The 21,968-nt window shown below is 40.6% G+C and overlaps 1 protein-coding gene and 4 non-coding genes across 6 annotated transcripts in view; 4 read left to right on the forward strand and 1 right to left on the reverse strand.

The window, feature by feature from the left end:
- Window positions 1-1,445: 1,445 nt before the first annotated feature.
- unm_hu7910 (un-named hu7910) overlaps window positions 1,446-21,968 on the reverse strand; it is a 41,608-nt gene continuing 21,085 nt past the window's right edge. The window contains exons 4-25 of one of the 2 annotated variants that reach the window (XM_046043753.1): window positions 16,985-17,032; window positions 14,230-14,355; window positions 13,723-13,761; window positions 12,888-12,923; window positions 12,563-12,607; window positions 11,633-11,662; window positions 11,515-11,547; window positions 11,233-11,268; window positions 10,548-10,595; window positions 10,035-10,109; window positions 8,191-8,232; window positions 8,011-8,096; window positions 7,616-7,702; window positions 7,376-7,526; window positions 6,111-6,247; window positions 5,890-5,988; window positions 5,628-5,717; window positions 4,593-4,730; window positions 4,353-4,488; window positions 3,941-4,032; window positions 2,618-2,751; window positions 1,446-2,395 (exon numbers count right to left, since the gene is read on the reverse strand). In XM_046043753.1, coding sequence (XP_045899709.1) covers window positions 2,245-2,395; window positions 2,618-2,751; window positions 3,941-4,032; window positions 4,353-4,488; window positions 4,593-4,730; window positions 5,628-5,717; window positions 5,890-5,988; window positions 6,111-6,247; window positions 7,376-7,526; window positions 7,616-7,702; window positions 8,011-8,096; window positions 8,191-8,232; window positions 10,035-10,109; window positions 10,548-10,595; window positions 11,233-11,268; window positions 11,515-11,547; window positions 11,633-11,662; window positions 12,563-12,607; window positions 12,888-12,923; window positions 13,723-13,761; window positions 14,230-14,355; window positions 16,985-17,032 — 1,859 coding nt within the window. In that variant the 3' untranslated portion in view covers window positions 1,446-2,244. The remainder of the gene's footprint in view (window positions 2,396-2,617; window positions 2,752-3,940; window positions 4,033-4,352; window positions 4,489-4,592; window positions 4,731-5,627; window positions 5,718-5,889; window positions 5,989-6,110; window positions 6,248-7,375; window positions 7,527-7,615; window positions 7,703-8,010; window positions 8,097-8,190; window positions 8,233-10,034; window positions 10,110-10,547; window positions 10,596-11,232; window positions 11,269-11,514; window positions 11,548-11,632; window positions 11,663-12,562; window positions 12,608-12,887; window positions 12,924-13,722; window positions 13,762-14,229; window positions 14,356-16,984; window positions 17,033-21,968) is intronic. The other variant, XM_046043761.1, reaches the window with a different exon arrangement.
- trnai-aau lies at window positions 5,332-5,405 on the forward strand. The gene has a single exon. It is a non-coding gene; the product is annotated as a tRNA-Ile (tRNA).
- trnai-aau lies at window positions 6,620-6,693 on the forward strand. Its single transcript has one exon. It is a non-coding gene; the product is annotated as a tRNA-Ile (tRNA).
- Window positions 6,982-7,055, forward strand: trnai-aau. The gene has a single exon. It is a non-coding gene; the product is annotated as a tRNA-Ile (tRNA).
- On the forward strand, window positions 9,053-9,126 carry trnai-aau. The gene has a single exon. It is a non-coding gene; the product is annotated as a tRNA-Ile (tRNA).

The following is a 21,968-nucleotide window of genomic DNA, read 5'->3' on the forward strand; positions in this document are numbered from 1 at the left end:
CAGCAGAAATTTTTTTGTAACCTTGGCCAGATCTGTGCCTTGCCACAATTCTGTCTCTGAGCTCTTCAGGCAGTTCCTTTGACCTCATGATTCTCATTTGCTCTGACATGCACTGTGAGCTGTAAGGTCTTATATAGACAGGTGTGTGGCTTTCCTAATCAAGTCCAATCAGTATAATCAAACACAGCTGGACTCAAATGAAGGTGTAGAACCATCTCAAGGATGATCAGAAGAAATAGACAGCACCTGAGTTAAATATGAGTGTCTCGGCAAAGGGTCTGAATACTTATGACCATGTGATATTTCTTTTTTCTTTTTTAATAAATTTGCAAAAATTTCTACATTTCTGTTTTTTTCTGTCAAGATGGGGTGCTGAGTGTACATTACTGAGAAATAAAATGAACTTTTTTGATTTTTGGAAAATGGCTGCAATGAAACAAAGAGTGAAAAATTTAAAGGGGTCTGAATACTTTCCGTACCCACTGTGTGTATATATATATATATATATATATAGCTTTGTTGACAATGTGAAACGGCTGCAGTTTGGTTGGGTTTAGGTACTAAAAGTACTTGGTTGGGTTTAGGTACTAAAAGTACTTGGTTATGGTTTAGTTACTAAAAGTACTTGGTTATGGTTAGGAAAACATTGAGTCAGCTGATGTTTTATTCTGTGGCGCTGCAGTGTTTTGAACAGACGAGCTGCAGGGCGCCCTCTGGTGGGCAAACTGTGCAACACACATGACATGAGGGAAGGATCCGACTCGCTGTTTCTTTTTTAATAGTCATATATCGGCTGCTGCAAACGCTGATGCAGATATATCTGCAAGTATCTTTATATATATATCTTTTATTGATTTATAATTATTTATATTGATTGATTTATTATAAATCTTTTACTTTTTCATGTATTTGCTGGTATGCTTCTCTTAGTTTAAAACGGAAAAACACATTAGCAATGGTAAATAAAGTTAGCAGCAAAATCATCAGGATTCAGCAGAAAACTAGCTGAACTGTACAACAGACATGTGCTTAAGAAGGCAGAATCCATCATGTCTGATAGTTCTCACCACCTGCGTGCAGAATTTAAGAAGCTGCCTTATGGTTCCAGCTTCAGTCAGCCACCAGCCAAAACAAGTAGATACAAATTCTCCTTTGTACCCTCTGCCATCTCTCTGCTTAACTCTGTAAAGAGTAGGTAACGTCTGCACATAAGGCACACTTGAACTTAAACTTTTAATGTTGTGGTATTTATTTACCCACTTGTCTGACCCTGTATATCGATGTTGTTGGTATTGTTGTCATGTACTGTATGTGAAATTCTTTGCTACTGCGGCAAAACTAATCGCCCCTCGGGGACAAATAAAGGTCTTGAATTGAATTGATAATATCTGTAAAACGATAAATTGGTCGGACTCTACCACACAAACAAAAAAAACACATTGCGATGGTTGCAATTTTCTTTTTTTTTATTTTAATATAAATATAAATCATCTTTTATAACATCTTGTGTTTCTTGTTATTGTGCAAATGTGATGAAAAACTGAAACTGGATAAAAAGAAAAATGATGGTGGAGCTAAAATGAAGGCTTTTTTCTTAATTCATAAACAGAGAATGAAAAAACAGCGACAACATTTATACAACATTATGGAAACTAGGTGCATTTTAAATTGAGAGTCTGTTTTCTGTTTTAGTGTTTCAAGAAAACTTCATGCTTTTTGATGATGACACGAAACACCAGAGAGCTGGTTTTGGTTTGAGGTTCGAACACATCTGTACATTTGGAAAGCTTTTCTAGTTTTTCCAAAACACACTTGAGGATGACCTCCAACTTTCCAAAACATTTCCAGATCTAGAAAATACATTTTTGAATCCATTATAAGGTTTCTATGACCCTGAAGCCGGCAAAGTGAACTCGGGTTAATCAGGGTTAAAACAAGTACCGTACGTGTTCAGTTTGTTTTTTTGGTGAAAGGTTGTAAAGTCAGTAGTAACGTTTTTCGTTTCCATCCTTCAGTCTGATGGTTTGATCCTTCGGCAGTCTTCGACAATTTTAGTAGTTCATCCACAAAAAAAAGAAGCAAAAAACAAATCACCAGTCAGCCAAACGTGATTCTTCTCAGACTCTGGCTGTCAGTGTTTATAGCAGTTTATCCACAGAAGAAGAATCAGCTGGCCGCTCAGTCAGTCTGTCAAACTGTTCTTACAAGGTCTGAGGTTCTGGTCCTCTCTGAGTTCGGGTTGATCTAAATCGGGCTCAGAGTCTGGCGCTGGTATGCCGTTAACTCCGGGTGCCAAACATCCACAATGAAGATGAGGCGGTAACTGTCGGCGTCCTGCCAAACCTCGTGCTCGAAGGAGTCGTCGAAGATGAGGACTTTACCCTCCTCCCATTCCCTGCGACACAGCACACGAGGAAGAACGAGAGGTCAGCAGAGAGGAAGAGGAAATACTTTGTCTTTACAGCAGCCTCAAGTAAACTAAGTACTGCAGTTTTCTGGTCTGACTTCAATGAACAATAAGTGAGGATGATATTCTGTGGCTGATTAGCTCAGTTGGTTAGAGCGTGGTGCTAATAACCCCAAACAGCAAGAGAAAGGACGAAGACCCGTCCAGTACCTGGTCTGGTCAGTGCAGCGGATCCTACAGCCCTGTTTGGGGATGACGAGGCCGAGGTGCATCCTCAGTCTGCAGTTAGTGGGACCTGTGTGAGGCCACACGTGAGTACCGGGCTGCATCACAGAGAACTTAATCTGAACACACACACACACACATAAAAAGGAAAACATAAGCAGATTAATAGCAGCCGACCTCACACAGTCAGATTATCACTTATTTACTTACTAAAGTGACCTCAGAATCAGATCACAGTTATTCTAAGATGTTTCAAACAGGCCTAGTTCAGACGGTAAAAGCACAGGTCTGATTTTTAATTCACGCTCATAGGTTTGAGATATTTTTAGCTATCAAACCCTTCATATGGAAACATCTAACTTCAGCCTCACAGTATCAGTCCAGAAACATGATCCTTTTCAAACACCTATTTTTTGAAGATCCAAAACATTCATTCAAAGTTTTACAGAGATGCTGTCAGTCCAAAGAGACCCGAGTCCTCATCCTTGAAGCATTTTCTCTGGTAAAAACAAAACATGAAAATACTTAACAGAAGCAGACCATAACGGGACGGGTCTAAATACTAAAATACCCATGAGCCTCAACTGTTGTTGCTTCAGAGAAGAAGCCAGTCAGAGGTGTGAGCTAATAGTTTGCTTTTACACCCCATTAAAGGTTTCTGTAAAAACATTTTAAGCTCTGTTGTTGGATGTTTCTTTACTGCAAGCATAGTTCTCACCCCCCAAAATCTTTTATGTCTGCAGTCCTGTACCTTTGACGTCATATTAAAGAACCACATATTTTCTGACGCAGTTGTTTTGTATTGACGATTCAACCAGGAGAGAGTGAATCACGTATCATCGTCTGAGAAAAATGTTTTGGATTTTAACTTCTAGAGGCACGCAAAACACCCCTCTGCTCTATGAAAACCTTCAGGAAGTCCTGTAGGCTCAGCTGGGTGAACAACATTTACATTTATTAATTTAGCTGACGCTTTTATCCAAAGGAACCTCTTTTCAAAGCCACTCCCCCAAAACACATTTTAATCCGCAGTGAGTGCACGGAGAGCACACAGGTTAACAGGTAGGCAGGACAGCCAATCAGCCGTGCTTATTACAGTCATGTGACAGCCACAGACACTTTTTGTCATTGTTGTATCAGAGCATTTGATTCATTGATTGCTGCCGGGATGGAAAGAGAATTTCAACAAATAGAACAAAAAAAGCCACGTAGTCGTCTACTCCTTCAATACATACAAACGTGATTTCCAGAAAGAAAGATTGTTGTGGGGCCAGTATGGTTTGCCTGTCAGTGTGTGTTCATGTGTACCTGTCCTCTCTTGCAGCCTGTAGCTTCAGGGTATCTCTCCAGCAGCGAGCACGTCTTTGGGATGCCCTGACAGGCATTTCCAACTTTTTTCCCTAAAAGCACAAAAAGAAACCAAAATACAGTAAAACATAAATTATTGTGGTGATTGTTTTTCAATTAGTAATTTTATAAAATGTCAGAAAAAAAAGAGGGAAAGCTCCATGAGTGCAAAGTAATGAAATGAATTAATATCATGTGAAACCAGTTTTGTCTTGATAAACAACTTAAATTCTGATTTTTTTTCCTTTTTCCTTTCATTAATTCTGATTTTCTGTTGATTTACTATTTTTTTAACCAAGCAAACCTCATAAATACGATAATCTCAGATAAATGAGGCAGCAGCATCGCTCTGTATTTCTATTTGAGTGCGTACCTTGTTGCCAGAGTGTGTACTGGCCCCACTCTCCTTTCTCTCTCAGGTTCTCCTCCTCAGGTATGAATGATCCGGTGTTTTGGTCCATCACAGCCAGAGCCTCGTCCCTGATTGTCTTCCAGTTCCTCTCCAATGTCTAAAGATACACACAACTCCAATTTAAAAGAAATAATACAGAATAAAACTGCCTTGTACACATATATGCATAAATAAATAAACCCACACACTCTGACACCTTACCTTGACCAGATCTGTGTATCCAGTCTCTTTAGCCGTCCACCACGGCTGAGCCTTCAGTCCGTCCACGTTGTACAGAGACCTCTGCCACACTGAGGCAAAATGGCCTCGTTTGTGACCCAACTCATACCAGTGATAGGCCTGCAGGGAAAGAGACACATCGACATAAAGCAAGACATGCTTTTTTGTTGGATTTTTAGAGGGTCAACAAAGAGTGGTTCTAAAACTTGAAGGAGCAAAATGATTTTCATGTTTACTGAATTTGTCTGAAAAAAATTTATTAAATCATGGAGGTGCCAAATCAGGCGAAGAAACGCACTTATAGACAAAAGTACATACAGTTGGTGTCATCCGAGTGTGTCATCTGACTATCAAATGTAGAAAGAGAAAGAAGAGATGGTTTTAACAAGGCTGATGCGGTACGTGGTGTGATATATGAGGTATGAATAAACTACGCTGTATTAATGAGTTCGTAATGGACCAATCTACTGATTTTATTAATAAAGCCTGTCCAAGCCAGGGCATGTCTTTTATTAATTAACCTGCTGATTATTGTCTCCATCAGAGCACCAGGTGACCTCATCACATGTCTTGTTTTTAGCCGACTGCAACACAAAATTATTTAGTTTTGTCTTAGACCAAGCAACAAAAATACTTTTCAGATTAACATTTGAGACCAACATGTTTGCAGTTGCCTGTTAGTGTCACTGACTAATTGATTAGTTGTAAAGTGGGTTTCCATGGCCGGTTAGCTCAGTTGGTTAGAGCGTGGTGCTAATAACGCCAAGGTCGCGGGTTCGATCCCCGTACGGGCCAAGCTGCTTTTGAAGCAATGTTCCCTCCCTTCACAGCAACACCTTAATTCTGACTACAGTGTCAGTCTCATAAACTAAGGCAGAATACAACAAATTCACCTTGTGGCAAACACACGTTATTGATAATTCTTTTTAAAAGCTAGTCAGTTTGTAAAACATCATTTGAGTAGATGTCTACCAGTTAGGAAGCCATGACTTGTGTGTGTGTGTGTGTGTTACTCACGCTTTTGTCTCCGACTCTCTGCAGGGCGTCACCCAGGTGGAAATAAAAACGCCCGTCATCCGTGCCTGGTTCACCAGACTCCAAACCCTCCTGCGGAGAGACGGAGAGGGTTAAAGGGGTTGAGGGTTAAAACACACAGCAACACAACATTAAAATAAATTCAAAGTCCAACTAAAACTCACACCAATGAGGCTGTATGTAAATGTGCTGAATGAAGCATATGTACAAACATTTACATATGTGTGTGTGTGTGTCTGCTTACTCTCAGGTATGGTATACTCTCCGCTATCTTGTTCTCTGACTTCAGGATGAAACCATAGTGAACTTTAGCAAAGCCATCGCCGGGGGCAACCGCCAGAACCTGTGGGCGAGAGGTCAGACAGCCAATCACAGACAAAGAGAAAGGCAGCGGAGGCCTTTACCAGCAGGACACCACTTCAACATGAACGGGTGTGTTTGGTAAAGCTGTCAGCATACACACACCTCTTCGTAGACTTTTTTGGCGCCCTTGTTGTCTCCCAGCAACAGGTGGGCGACGCCCAGTTCATTCTTCAGACTGATGTCTTCTGGAAAGATCTGAGTCAACTTCTCCAGAGTCGCCAGAGACCCACGCACCCGACCTGAGACAGAGAGAAAATCATGTACGAGCAAATTCAGCCTTTAGCGTTTCAGTCGCAAGATTTGAACATCAGCGGATCTCCTGTTGTACAGTCTTCGTCAAATATCATATGATATTACACTATACTATAAATTATGAGTGTGTTTCCCGCAACGCTACAGAATCCTAACCTCACAGAAACTCTACAAAACGGCTTCTTTCAAATTTGTGGTTGACCATATGTGGCATTCAGGGGACCAATCAGCTTTTAGGGTAACTTCCCTGTACAGTGGAGTCTCCTCCCAAATCAAGAACTCAAGAACAACGTTTGAAAATTAGTTTGAAGCCACAACCTATCACCTTCTGCTGTGGATGAGTGAAAACCTCTCTCTGTGGCCGGTTAGCTCAGTTGGTTAGAGCGTGGTGCTAATAACGCCAAGGTCGCGGGTTCGATCCCCGTACGGGCCAAGTTGTTTTTGAGTTCAAACTCACCGACAGTCATTTGAATCCCAACACTCAAAGGCTCCATATGCACACAATTCTCCCATGATGACAGATATAGTTTAAAAGTCAGTAAAATTAAAGGTTCAATATGTGCGTTTTAGTGGTATCTAGTCATGAGGGCTGCTGTATAATGCAAACTTTTCTGTCTCCTTACTGAGATCGCTTTTTGTATTTCGACACTTTGTCGGACATAGCAACCGTAACAAAGGGGGGCGTGGCTTAGCGAAGGGTCAATTAACGCAAGCATATTGTGGCCGATTAGCTCAGTTGGTTAGAGCGTGGTGCTAATAACGCCAAGGTCGCGGGTTCGATCCCCGTACGGGCCAAGCAACTCTTTAATCGTCACTCAGGTTTTTAACACAGTGAAGTTTTGAGTCTACTCAATGAACTTAGCAAATGTTGAGTGAAAAGGCAAACAACTATCTAACAACCTGCTGTTTCTGGTGTCTTTTTTTTGCTCATGTGACGGGATTCATTTCAGACTTGAGTTTGTGCGAAAGTGTTACAGGTCCGATCTAGTTTTTGCTGAACTCACGGGTTTCTTCAGACATGAAAACATGTTAAATTAGCTTCAAATTTGCATGTCTGAAAGAATCTTATGTAGCTAACTTAGCAGCAGTGTATCTAGCTGTAGTAGCTGTGTTACCCAGGAACTGCTGCCTCTCAGCTCGTCTCTTCAGCGTGGCTCTCACTAGGTCAGAGGTCACATCAGGAAGCTCAGCGGCCTCTCTGTAGGTGTTGATGGCTCTCTGCAGCATGTCGTTACTACGCAGCTTCTCAGCCAGGTCGTCCTCCGTCTGTCAACATATTATTGTAGCATTTTGACACAACATCAGTGCAGTGCCAGTTCACTGTACCTCAGTAATGTGCAGTAGTACTGTAGTACCTGGGCTTTTCCATAGCGAGCGCGGGGGCTCTGTGGATGCTGCTGCACTAGCGTCTCAAACGCTCTCAACGCCTCCTCAAACTTACCCTGACAGAAACAGAGGACTGATATATATTAACACATTAATGACAAAATAAATCCATCAATTCTAGACATCCACGTCATCATTTTAGCTCAAAGACAATATCATTAAAGACTGATCTACTAGTACAGCATTATGTCACCATTAAAAAGACTTTGTCCACAGAGGATCAAAGGAATAAGACACTGATACTGAACATCAAATACAGGAAAATAAATATTCCAAGTGTTCCCTATGCTGTCTGGTAGCAATATAAGCTAAATGTGTGTATGCTAAATGTGAGAGCAGACAGGCGTCTGTGTCACGTCTGTACCTTCTTGCGAAGCTTTTCTGCAGCATCGATTTCTGCTTTTATGGTTTTATCAAATTTATTTAACAATTTTGGCTTCTTCTTCTTTGCTGGAGGAGAGAGAAGACAAGAAATCAGAGAAACGAAATGCCACAAATATACATGGTTCACCTGTCTACATTAAATCGTTACTTCAGTTTTTACCTTTTTCTTTGGGCTTCTCCTCAGCCTGTTTGCCTGTAGTTTCTGTGACACAGGAGAGAAGACGGACTTTGAAATTGGACAGAAATTGGCAAAAGCCTGGTTTTTTAATCTGTCCAGTAACAACAGACTTGGTAGTCTTGTTAATCTCTCAGGAGTCTTGCCAAGCGTTCAGACATTTTTAACAGGCAGGTCTTTAGGAGGGCTAATGTTATACTGGACTGCCAGGACCATCCACTCCTGAGGCAGTTTGAGCTAATGCTGTCTGGCCACCGTTTCAAGACTTCTGTCTGCAGGACTAAAAGACTCCATGTTTCCTTCATCCCAAGTGCCCTTGCTATGCTTAATGGCAGATAGCTCTCAGATACAATGGCTTGAATATATCACACAATATAAAACACATCTGTACATTTTGCTCCAGTGTAAGTTCTTTGACTTATTATGTGGATGCCACAGCCCTCCTTTTCCCAAAAGAAGCCAAAGTATAAATTATAAACCCTGAAGGTAAAATGTGGTTTAACTGTCATCTCACAACTGGCCACTAGATGGTGGTGTTTTACTGCTGCTGACAGACGGGCTTGTGTGTGCAGCAGTTTGTTAATAAGGTTTCTGTAGATCTTAGGTACAAATATGCTTTGTTGCCCTTGCTTGCTCACAATTCATCATCAATCATATATATATAATTTACTTTATGTACTTTTACTTTTATTCATCTTAAATGTGGTATTATAGTGTCCACTATGCGTACCCGTGTTTTTGCAATAATGAACATCTGTGAAAGCGTTTGGTTTTAGACTTGAAAACTGTTGAATGTTTTAGTTCTGTTTTAGTCCTCTCTATTTATACAATGACAAGATGTTCACGTGGCCGGTTAGCTCAGTTGGTTAGAGCGTGGTGCTAATAACGCCAAGGTCGCGGGTTCGATCCCCGTACGGGCCACACAGTTTTCATGTCAATTTTGTTTGTTCAAAGATTACAAGTATTAAGAAAATCAAACGGTTCACACAAGAAGGAACAGACAGTGTGTCAGCGTTTAATTCCTATATCACAACAGTGTTTTATTATATTTTCATGCATTATCCCGTGAACCTTTGCTTGGATGCCTACAGGAGGAGTTATTAACAAGTTGTTTTTTAAAATTTTTTAATAGTGTAAAGCTAGAACAATTTAGCGATTAGTTGTCAACTATTAAATTTATTGCTGACTGTTTTGATAATCTATTATCTGTTCCGAGTCATTTTAAATTGAAAAAAATCCAAACTCTCTGGTTCCAGCTTCTTAAATGTGAATATTTTCTGGTTTCCTCTCCTCTACGACAGTAAACAGAACATCTTTGGGACATTTGAGGACGTCATCTAGGGTTTTGGGAAACACTGATCAACATTTTTCATCATTTTCTGAACCAAATAACTGATCAATTAATCAAGAAAATGACCAACAGATAAATAAAAAAGAAAATAATCGTTAGTTGTAGCTCTAACATGCTTATTAATGCTGAATACAGGGACACAAGAATACACACTTTAATACCCCTAACTAAAAGTGTACTGTAAACTTGATTCGGTGCTACTGTTTCTCTGCAAAGTAGAAGACTAAGCCGCAGACTGTGGGAAGAAGAAAATTACTCACATATGAAACACATATGCACTTTGCGCTGAAAAGCAGTCTTTAGGGTGCAAAAAAAGTTTCAGTAAAACATCACCACTAAACTGAGGGCAGAAGGATTGTGACGTTAAACTCCAAACAAACGTTTGCACTGATAATTAAATATTAACGTATCCAAAAAAGTTATTTGCATGTGTGGTTTATGTTCAGGTCAGTTAATGTGTGCGTGTGTGTGCGCTCACCCTCTGGACTGCGCTCCGTCTCTATGGGGGTTTCACTCTGTGGTTCTGGTTCTGCTGGTGGTTCAGACAAGTTCTCTGACAGGGGATGAACAATACTTCAGTGTTTATGAAGTTCCATGACTCTGGTTCCAGGACAGAAAACGTTCTTTCTTCCATGTTTGCTGATGTTGTTTTTTGGTTTGCGTTTTCCAGAAAACAACCATCTTCTAAATTCCTCTAAAGTGACTCATTAACATTCACTAAACATATTCTCTGTCTGGAATACACTCCTCAAAATCCAAAGATATTTCAGGAAATTATGATCCCTAATAGAGTGGAAAAACTCAGCGGGATGCTGGCCACAAACACAAAACACAGTAGAAAAAACATCACCAACTTCATCCATATAAAAGAAAAACAATCTTCTCCATTTAGCAGTAGTGTGTTCAGAAAAAGCAGCATTTCCTGAACTGTATTTCAGACCAGTGTAAAGAATGACCCATATTTAAGACTCTAAATTCAGACACTTCCTACCTGCTTCCTGAGTGAATTTGGAGCTTGTCAAGTGTTGTCTGGACTCCTCTGCAGAACAAATAGAAAAAGAAGAGCAATATTAAGGCTAATGATTCTGACTGGTGTCACTATCACATACAACACACTTCATAACACGTGTTATCAGAGCCACAAAGATCACAAACACTGGTATCAGAGCTGCATAAGATTATAGCCAGAGGCGTGAAACAACTCCTATCTCTTTTTTACAACACTATTAGTACTTTGATTTATCTGCCTGTGAGAAAAAAAACTACTACCTGCACTTTCTATTTGTTTCCTTCCTTCCTTCAACCTGCATTTAAGTCAGTGGTTCTCAAACTTTTTGTGTCATGAACCCCTTTCAAAAAGCCGAAAAAAGTTCATGCCCCAACAATACACATAAACAGATTGAATTTTATCAATCATTAACAATACTGGGAGAGCAACAAACAAAAAAGAAGCCCAGTTAAATTTGATTGAAGTAAAATAAATGATTCAGGTCAGCAGGACAGAATCAGCAAAGTGTTATTATTTTGTTTCCCTACATAGTTTCCCTTATTGCCACTCCATATTTTTCCCCTGGTCATATTAATTGAATATTTCGTCTCATCTGACTCTCGCTTAGAAAGCAGATAAGTGTATTTCATGAAGTGAGTTTTTACCCCCGACGGTGCGTCTGACTCACCTACACTCTCCTCCGGCGGACGCTCCTCCACCAGAGCTGCGACACAGAAACAAGCTCAGTGTTTATCTACAGCTTTACTGCTTCATACCAACAGAAGAAAAGTCTGATCAGCGACTTCTAACGTCAGTATCACTTAATCTTCAGTCAGCTCTAACTGTTAACACCAGTACTTCTCTTGTGCTTAGGTACTACTACAGGCTTTACTACAGGCTGGTACTATGTCTGCTACTTCTTCTACTACAGCTAATGCATGACATGTCCTCCCAGAGTCAACTGTCTCACCTCCTGTTGTGTCTATGGTGTCGGCTTGATCCTCTGAAATAAGGAGACAAGCAGAAGCAAATTATTATGAAAACTACGAACATTTAGTAAAAACAGAGAAACAAGAGACTTTACTCACCATAAGGATGCATGCTGTCTCGAGGATCATCTGTAACCCACACAGACATGTAGACGTATTAATTAACAGATTATCACACTCTCATAACAGTTTAATTAATGAATGAAAGGCCGAGTCCTCGGGAATACTGCGGTTCAAAAACTAAATCTGAAACAGATAAATTATGTAATATCATAATCACATCTTTTAAAAAACAGCAGTTAAAGTTTGATAAAAAGACTTGAGATGCGGCAGGCTGCAGGGGGGTATTCAGATATTTTCCTTCAGTAAAAGTAGCAGTACCACAGTGTAGTGCATTCAAAATCAAAATAAGTTAAAGTACACAAAAGTACCAACAGTGAAAGTAAATATTGGCCCGTTTTGGAATAACATGTATTTTATCACTGGATTATAATAGTGATGCATTAATTTTTTTTTTTAGTCTTCTTCTTGCAGTGTTTTATCCAATATGTTGTGTTCGTTACTTGTTGTTATACGTTGTACCCGTTGTTCTGTAAATATCGCTTTTACATGCTGTCTGCAGTAAGTCATTTTATTTAATTTTAACTGTTTATTTATTTTATGATGCATTTTTAATAACTGGCCTAGATTAAAATTAGCCTGTTGAGCTAACTCTGCTAACTTTGCTGTTGATTAATAAGCACTGTCTTCAAATAAACAAAAACATAAAAAATTTAATGAAAATTAACTACTTTATTTACTGCTGGTGAGCTTAATCCATATTAATCCATTATAATTTATTTATATTTTGATTTATATTTTGTATTTATAATCTGAATCTGCAAAGTAACTAGTAACTGATGTTGTCAAATAAATGCAGCAGAGTAAAAAGTAACCATCTCTGTTCCCTTTGAACACAACTCCTGATTTAACCATCATCTTCATCATCATTAGCGGTACTTCCAACAATAAAGGGACTGTTTAACCAACCTGGCACAAAGTCAACTTCCACCACCGGAGGGAGAGGGACGGCAGCTGGAGATACCAAAACACACAGGTTAAAACACAGACACACACACACAGGCGCACACACACACACGTAATGATAGTTAGTCCTGCAGCAGATAAACAGGATGTGTGTGAGCAGGTTTTGATGATGTTTCAGACTCTGAGTGAAACAAACTGAGATTTAATGTGATGACGTGACTCCAAACACACGAAGAGGATGAGACTGAAATGTATACTCAACATGCAAAAAGCTTCACAAACACACTAAGTGCAGCAGCCGCTAAGCCAGAGTGACTGCAGGACCAACCTTGGATTTCAGACTCCACATCGTCAGATCTAGAGACTGGATCAGACACAGACAATGATGTCAGCATGTCAGCTGATCACATTGAGGCCAGACAGCAGGTAGCGTGCACTCAGACATCACAGGCAAATCATTTAGCACTGACAATGATAAAAAAGATGCTAGGAGTGAAAGTGTCTGCTGTAGACACAATACGGCCATAAGTATGAGGACACTGAACATTTCAGACATATGTGACAGTTAAACGTGTTCATTTATCTGCTTTCAGAATCGGCAGATGGCGATTATCTCAAAATGCCAGATATCGACACGATTAATTAGTCGACCTATTGATTCACTACTGTGTAGACCAGGTAAGTTCTTCCACACTAATGTGGGAAAACCATTTCTTTATGAAGCTGGATTGGTGCACGGGAGAAAGGGCACAAGAAGCACACTGCTGTCTAAACATCTAAATTATCGCTGTGTGCGCTGTAGCATTAAAATATCCCTTCATGCACACTGGAACTACGGGGCCGAGACCAAAGCTACACTAAAGGTATGTGCACAGGGGGTGTCCACATACATTTGGCCATATTGTTTGTGATACTTAACAGGCAAATAATCTGAAGCACAACAAAGAAAGAAAAAAGCAGCATCAGAGCAGCTCACATACATTCAGAGGCATCTAAATACAGAATTTAGCTGCTTCTCTTCTGCGTAATCATAGAGAACAAACACAGGAAAGACTGATTATCTATGTTGACTATGAATACAGATATAAAAAGAGAGCTTCATGGATCCGCAGACTGATCTTCTTATTCCCTCATTGTTAGATGTCATGTTACAAACCACATACCTTCATCTTCTTGGACAGGTGAGGGGCCGCTGTCTGAAACTGACAAATTAAACAGTTTGAATTCAAGAAATCAGCAACTAGCGGTAACTGTACGTAGTGAATAATGTTGTTGTGATTAAAATTAGGAATAAATGTGTGCGATGGAACAGATCAGATTTTTCCATGTTCAATTGTGTTTTTCTTCCCATAAAGATGTTAACAGCCAACAAATTCAGAACCACATATTATTAGTGCACCATTAAACTGTCTGTCTGTCAGTGTAAACATCAGAGTAGATGGACACTTCATTGGATTAGAGTAATAGCTACACATTATTACGGTAATGATTAATCAATATTCAAATGCGACGGATGGACATAGATTAATTCTTACTCCATTACAAATTCTTAAAAAATAAATTCTTTCATTAACTCTTTCACAGCATTTATTGATTTTTATTTCTTAATTTATAGAAAGCAAAAAAGTAAACTGCCTTACTTGTAAGAATATAAATTCAAATGCACACACCTGATGCAGCCTCCTCGGTTGGGGTTTCAGGCGATCGGGCCTCTGTTGGCCCCGCCCCCTGTGGCTCTGCAGCTTGCTGATTGGCTGGTTCGAACAAAGCCTTGCTGGTTTCTTTGGTTTGTACCACTTAGAAGATGAAGGACACCACAGAGACAAGAAGGGAATAAATAAGTATGATATCTTTCATTTAAAAACATTGTGGATCACTTATAAGCTCTAGTTGTAAATTACAGCAGCATACAATGACCTCCAGTTTTAAAATGCAGGCTGCAACTACTGTTTGTTATAATTATTTCAACTAATACCTCAATTCTTTATATTAATTGATTCATTTTCTTGTCTATAAAATATATTGAGATGTAGAAAATGTCATAATTTCCCCAAAACTACAATTTAGTTTTCAAGAAAAATCATCAAATCCTCAATTTTTGAGAAGGTGGAACCAATGAATGTTGAATGTTGGTTGTCGAAGTGTTGCTGCATCAGTCAGTCAGCCCGCCATTAAGCCCCAAACAACAACACACCTTCAAAACTGTTGATTATAATTCAGTTTCTTGACTAATAGTTTTAGCACCTTGATGGCAGCTGTTACAGGTTGAAACCAGACTGAGAATTTTGGGGTAGGAAATGACTTTTTGTCAAATTAAAAGGTTAAATGAGACATGTGCAACATGCATCATGTAAAGCAGAGGTATGTAACAATTTCTGAGTGTCTGTGGGATCAAATAACCATTATCCCATAGGCATCCAGGAATTGAGTGAAACTAAACAAGTAAACTAAGGGGGATGGGTTTTTTTCCTGAGGGTCTCATTTATATAACTGTGCGTAGAATCCTCACTAAAAGTGTATGTGTGCCCAAAAGCCAAAAATATTCAGACTAATAAAACCGTGCGTACGCACATTTGTAAGCAAATTCCCTTTATAAATCACAAACAACTTGAAATGTGGCGTATGTGAAGGAGCACCATGTCCGAGCCTTCAAACAGCCATAGTTGCCTATAAATGGTCGGTGAAACGCCGCTCATTAATATTCATACACACTGACTGCAGGAAGAAAAGGAGGCAAATTCTGACAGAAAATCTACAAAACTAAATTTAACTCAGTGCGACACTGACGTTCCTTTTGGTGAAGCTGAAGTTATTTGGTAGGTAAAAAAACGCACTTTTACGCAACGCTTGTGCACCGGAGCTCCACCCCTTTATAACTGAACTGCAGGAAGGGGCATCCCTCCTGAGTTGTGACGTCACTGGCTGGGGGAGGGCACACACACGCAAAACGGGATGACCCAGGCACTAATTTGGATCCCCCCCATTAAACCAAATACATCCCTCTTGTGTTTAAACATTTATTTAGGCTATACAACAGTCCACTCACTTAACAACGATGGCGATGAGTTAAAAGAAATATGACTTGTTGTAGGCTAAATGACATAAGCTTAAAGATATACTTAATAAAATCCAAACGAAGTTTTTACAAGCAGCGCATCACATTCACTTGCTGGCGCACAGCGTTTGGCTCAATAAGGCAACGAACATGTGATAACAACATGAAACTATGCTCTCGTATTTGCTCGACTGACGCATTGAAAACGGCATTAATTTAAATGTAAATTGTCCTCCTTTTTATGGGAATAAATTGCACTGCATGCAAGTTTTAATTAATATGATTCCTGATTCATTTTGCAGAAACAGATTTCTCCGTTTGTGTTTATTATCCTGAATCTGGATCTTTTTGTGCACTGCAAATGATCTTAAATTATAGGGCTTTTTTTGTGCACTTTAGAGAAAGTCAATCAAACGGGTGTTTGTTTATTCAGAAAGCCTTTAAGCCTATAAATATTCAGAGGTAATATTTCGATTTATTTTACACAGCAGTATGCCTATTCATTTCAAACCATTTCATCCTTCTGCCATGTGAGTCGCTGTTTCTCATTTCTCTACTTTATGTGCGTACTCATGGTTCAGAGTTACTTACAGGACCACACATTCTCCCGTCAACTTTGTTTTTTATAGATCACAACCTGTGCTTGGGAAGTGGCTACGCCCTGTTTTGTTCCTACGCACAGTTTTATAAATGAGACCCCAGAACTGGTTTCATTTCTAGCGCGGGTGACTGTTTGTAAATAAAGTGTGCAGGAAGGAATCCCGACTTTAATGCCACGACCTGAATAACACCCAGTATGAGTCGCATCAGGTCTGCTTTCTTCTTTTGTGTTTCTTTATTTTAAAGACATAAAATGATTTTAACTACATCCTTGTATTGGTGTGTGTACCTGAAGCTAGCACAGAGGCTTCCCTTTTTCTGTCACCGAGTGTGCAGCCTTGTGCCTCTCTCAACATGATACAGAGAGAGCCAAAGAGAAAGGATCTTCGCACTGGCACACTGGTTGAGCTGGGCAGCTGAAATTGAAGCCGGGTGGAGCTGATATAAAGCCTCAGTTTGTTTGTGACCCAGGCTTTGTTGGTGTAACACAGTTTTTCGTCGTGTCAGATACGGAGCTGGGATCAGAGTTAGTTCAGTAGAGGTCAGGCGAGGCAGGCAACACGCCTGAATTCACAGGTGGGAACAAGGCGAAACACCTACTGGGTGGTTTTCTCAGAGTATCATGTCAGTGTCGGCTCGTATGTCGGGGAGACAACAGACAGCAGAGGATCTGTGTGTGTGTGTGTGTGTGTGTGTGTGTGTGTGTGTGTGTGTGTGTGTGTGTGTGTGTGTGTGTGTGTGTGTGTGTGTGTGTGTGTGTGTGTCCTCACCTGTTTTCTGATCAGGTGAAATTCTCACATCTGGTCTCTCTTTCAGCCCTGTTCAGTGGTTAGAAATTCAAGAGCAAAAAATCAGAAACATTTTCCCACATACACATTTCGGAGAGCTGTGTATATCATTGTTGCCGCCGTTCCTACTCTCTCTCGTCACCAGGGATGAGTATCGCTTGAAATTTATAAATATTGGTGCCAATGGAGAGGAAACAATCCTGAAACATTTGACTCTACCTGATAATTATGAGGCCATCCCTGATTTGTGAGGAAACTTAACTGCTAAATTGACCCTGGGGCTTCATGTAAAAGTAAAGAAGTGAAGGAAAGAGCTGATAAAGACGTCTCTCTCACTGAGTTGTGAGTATGTGGGTTTATCAGGAAGACAGAAAAAACTGTTTGAGAAGGAAAATAACAATGTGCAAAAATAATTCATAACTGATGTTGGTTTACAGTTCAGTTACTACACCTTAAAGAAAACAGCAGGTGTTCAAATTCAATCAATTCATCGACATTTAAATTTCTCAATTCAGGGAGGAGAATAAAACTTTAAACCTCCACACAGCCAGCAGTGAGGAGGTCAGGAGTTAAAGTGACGCTAATAGTCCCTGGAAAGGAAACAAGAGCTGACAAGAAAAGAGAACAGAGTGTGAGATCGAACAGAGGAGGAAGTTGTGGTGGAGGGAGATAGACTGAATAGAGGAAAGAGGACGTGATGTTCATTACTCCTTCTCAGCACCGCTCCAACGACATTTTAAACTGTGGAACGCACTTTAAAAAGGGTTTGCATGTGGGGCTGCTTTAGGTTACGACCTCGATACTTCAAATACACCAAGAAGGAAGACAAACGTATCTCAATTTGAAAACCAAGATTTATTTATCAAAGATGTTCTCACATTTTGATGGAAAAGCTACTTTGTTTTAGAGCTGGTTCAATGCACTTTGGACTAAACAGCCCCCAACACTCTTGAACTCAGCATCGTTCAGCCCAGCTCTAATGCGTATAAGATGCACTACATGACTGACATTTAGTCACTTAATTAAATAAATAAAACTCCTATAAAAACCATCAACAGGCCAAGATCAGAGCCAGAGGGGGCAGAACAGAGGAGGTACCAAACATTTCTGCGTACAAGGAACTGACACATAAATCTGAGTTAAAGACAATATCATAAAAACGAAAAAGAAAGAAAAAAAAAAAAAACACTGCACCAAAAACATACAGTACATCTCAAGTATGGCTCTTTCTGTAAGTTCATCTTTAAGTGGCCTCTTAACTTGACCCCTGAGTTCCTTTTCAACACTGATGAGGTTGTTAATAACACCAGAATTCAAACACACTTACTTATTTTAACATCTAAATGCATATACGGTGTCCTCTAAGATGACACTTCCTCCACAGCTTCAAACTATATCACGGACTGATGGGAACGTAGTGAATACAACCAAAAACGTCTGCCTCGAACAGTCAGTGCTCCTTAATTATATCTGTATTTTTAAATTTGGCATTAATCTTTTTTTTTTTCCCCCATGCAGTTAAAGTTAATGCAGACTGTTTGGACCAGGGTGCTCAAAGACGGCAGGTTTCATAACATTTCCAAACCTCTCAGATTCGATTCCCGACAGGACAGAGAACAAACGAGACTTTACTAAATGATTGATCAGGCCACAGCCGAATCTGGATGCTAACATCAGGCGTGGACATTTTGTAAGAAATTCTTATTCACACAGGTATCATAAGATAAGACAACGGGGCTGAGTCACTTCTGCTCCTCAGAGTCACATGTTTATTTCACCAAAATCAAAAGTCAGAACTAAAATCTAAACATTTCTACAGATACATCAACCCAACAAAGAGGAGGAAGAGGACAGAGAGACTGTTTAGAAGAGAGTATTAATGTTTACACTCTTCACTTTTTAACCTGCCTTTTTAACATTTCAAGATTTCTTTCCACATTTTAACAACTCAAAACTAGAAAAAAAAAAACCTATCGAGTATCAGAACAACGTGGTTAAGAATAAATAACTGTATTACTGGTTAAAGAGCCGGACTCATAAATTGGTTTTCTGATATCAACAGCAGATAAATCAGTATAACAGCTGATGAACGACAGTTGAAAAGAAAAGACAGTCTTTTTTTTTTTTTTTTTTATACATGTTCGTTATTCATTCAACGTGCAATATATCTTGTTGTACTTTTGTCCAAAGTACTATTTCTAACAATGAATAAAGTTGCATCATGTTACCTCGGTGTTTCTGAAAAGAAGGGGGGAAAAAAAGAATATCGATCGATATGTCGGATTATAAAATCCGACAGATTTTAAAATCTGTATCGGTCTTAAACATCCCATATCGGTCTGCCTCTCGTCGTTAACGAGGGACATTAGCTAATGTCATCAGGAAGCTACACTAGGTGAGCACAGCTATTTCTGCAAATACAAAAATAGTTTACTAACCACGATGTTTACAGTTGGTAAGAGGATGATGTCGGTCTCTAAAAATGAGCCAGGTCTGCGGTGTGAGAAATAAAACAAAATAATTGCCCCCCTGTCCCTTACGAAGAGTGACCTTTATTGTTCACACATTATTTTCTTCAGAATATTTAGTTAATAGCAAATATTTTACGCGATTAAAGCAAGAAAACCTTCTGCTGTGAAGTAAAATGAACTGTCCACTAAACTTTCCTTATTCTGTGAAGTGAGGATTCAGCTGCTTAGTCACGGAAGATTTTACACGTCATTTATCATCGTCGCAGAGGAAGAAACTCTCCTCTTCCTCACTTCTTTTAACCCTTCAGCCAATCAGAGCTCTAGCACCATTAATGAAATAGTAACTTCAGGCCGCGGTGTCATTTCTTCGTCCCGCCCCCGCTCTTCTCCCTCCTGACGGCCGACACGCTCGCTCTGCCACTTTTCTGCTCTGCTGTCTGCGCTTTCGGCTGGGAAGCGTTAGGTTTTCTCTCGAGAGGCTCTAGTTTCTTCATTTCTACCTTCACGGCGATGCGTTCTCTCTCCGCTCTCTCCTTCGCCAGCTTCTCCGCCTCGATCTTATCCCGAACAGCCTTCTCCCTGGCGAGCCTCTGTCTCTCCATCAGCTCCTTCTCTCGAGCCGCTCTCTCCTTCGCAGCCCTCTCATGCACCAGCTTTTCCCTCGCTGCCTTCTCGTTCTCCAGCCTTTGCTTCTCTAGTCTCACCTGTTCGATTCTCTCCTTCTCCCGGGCGATTCTCTCCCTTTCCTTCGCAATTCGTTCTTTCTCTAATTTCTCTTTCTCCTGAGCTTGTCTTGCCCTCTCCCTGGCGATGCGCTCCCTCTCCATCTTTTCCCTCTCTTCCTTCTCTCTTGCAGCTCGCGCCATCCTTTCCTTTTCCCTAGCTAGTCTCTCTGTTTCCAGTCTTTCCTTTTCTGCTCTCTCTTTTTCCCTGGCAATTCTTTCTCTTTCCTTAGCGATACGTTCTCTCTCTATCCTTTCTTTTTCTGCTCTTTCTTTGGCCAGTCGCTCTTTCTCTAGCCTCTCCTTTTCGGCTCTCTCTCTCTCCATCCTCTCCTTCTCCCTTGCAATTCTCTCTCTTTCCTTGGCGATGCGTTCCCTCTCCAGTCTTTCTTTTTCTGCTTTCTCTTTGGCAATCCTTTCTTTCTCAAGTCTCTCCTTCTCCAACTGTTCCTGTTCTGCCTTCTCCCTCTCCACCCTCTTCTTCTCTCTGGCTATTCTCTCTCTTTCTTTTGCAATGCGCTCCCTCTCTATCCTCTCCTTTTCAGCCCTCTCTCTTTCCAGTCTTTCTTTCTCCTGTTGTTCCCTCTCCGCCTTTTCTTTGGCTGCTCTCTGTCGTTCAATAGCCAGGCGCTCTCTCTCCATCTTTTCCTTCTCTGCCCTCTCTCTCTCCAGTCGTTCCCTCTCTTCTTTAGCCAATCTGTCTTTTTCTGCCTTCACTCGAGCCAACCTCTCTTTCTCAGCTTTCTCCTTTGCTTCTCTCTCCATCATCTCTTTCTCCGCCTTCTCGTTTTCTGCTTTCTCCTTTTGAATTCTTTCCTTCTCTATCCTTTCCTTCTCCGCCTTCTCCTTCTCTATCCTTTCCTTCTCCGCCTTCTCCTTTTCAATCCTCTCTTTCTCCATCTTCTCCTTTTCCGCCTTCTCCTTCTCCGCTTTCTCCTTTTCTATCCTTTCCTTTTCAATCCTCTCTTTCTCCGCCTTCTCCTTTTCAATCCTCTCTTTCTCCATCTTCTCCTTTTCCGCCTTCACCTTCTCCGCTTTCTCCTTTTCTATCCTTTCCTTTTCAATCCTCTCTTTCTCCGCCTTCTCCTTTTCAATCCTCTCTTTCTCCATCTTCTCCTTTTCCGCCTTCTCATTTTCCGCCTTCTCCTTTTCCATCCTTTCCTTCTCAGCCTTCTCTATTTCCATCTTCTCCTTCTCTATCCTCTCTGCCTGCCTCCTCCTCTCCTCCCTCAGTTGCTCCTGGGCAGCCTCCAGCGCCTTCGTCTTCAGCGCCCAGGCCGCCTCCCTCTCCTCCTCTTCTTCAGCGAGGAAGGCCCTGATCTCGGCTAGAGCGATGCGAGCAATCCTCTTGGCCTCCATCTTCTCGTGGATCAGCCTCAGCTCCTCCCTCAGGGCGGAGCGCAGCCTGACACCTCTGGCAGGACGGTCTGAGGTTTGGGTTTAAGGTGGCTTTTTAACCACAGCGTAATCGAAGAGTTGCATTCACAAACTTTAATCAAACACACCGTTCACCGACGACAACGACTTGTTAAATGTTGTAACGCAAAGCAACCAAGGAAGTGTTAAAAGGATGTGACATCACTGTCAGGGGGGCATGACATCATCACACAGTACATGCGAGAACTTAATCTGTTATGATACAGCACACTAAAAAGAAAAGTCAATCAAAAACCTAATGTTATCAGAATCTTTCAGTAAACAAACAAACTTTCATTCAAGCCACTGGACCAAATGAAATGACTGGCTGTGCAATGAAGTACATTTATTTATATG

The sequence above is a fragment of the Micropterus dolomieu genome, linkage group LG01 (genome assembly GCF_021292245.1).
Source record: "Micropterus dolomieu isolate WLL.071019.BEF.003 ecotype Adirondacks linkage group LG01, ASM2129224v1, whole genome shotgun sequence".
Taxonomy (NCBI): domain Eukaryota; kingdom Metazoa; phylum Chordata; class Actinopteri; order Centrarchiformes; family Centrarchidae; genus Micropterus; species Micropterus dolomieu.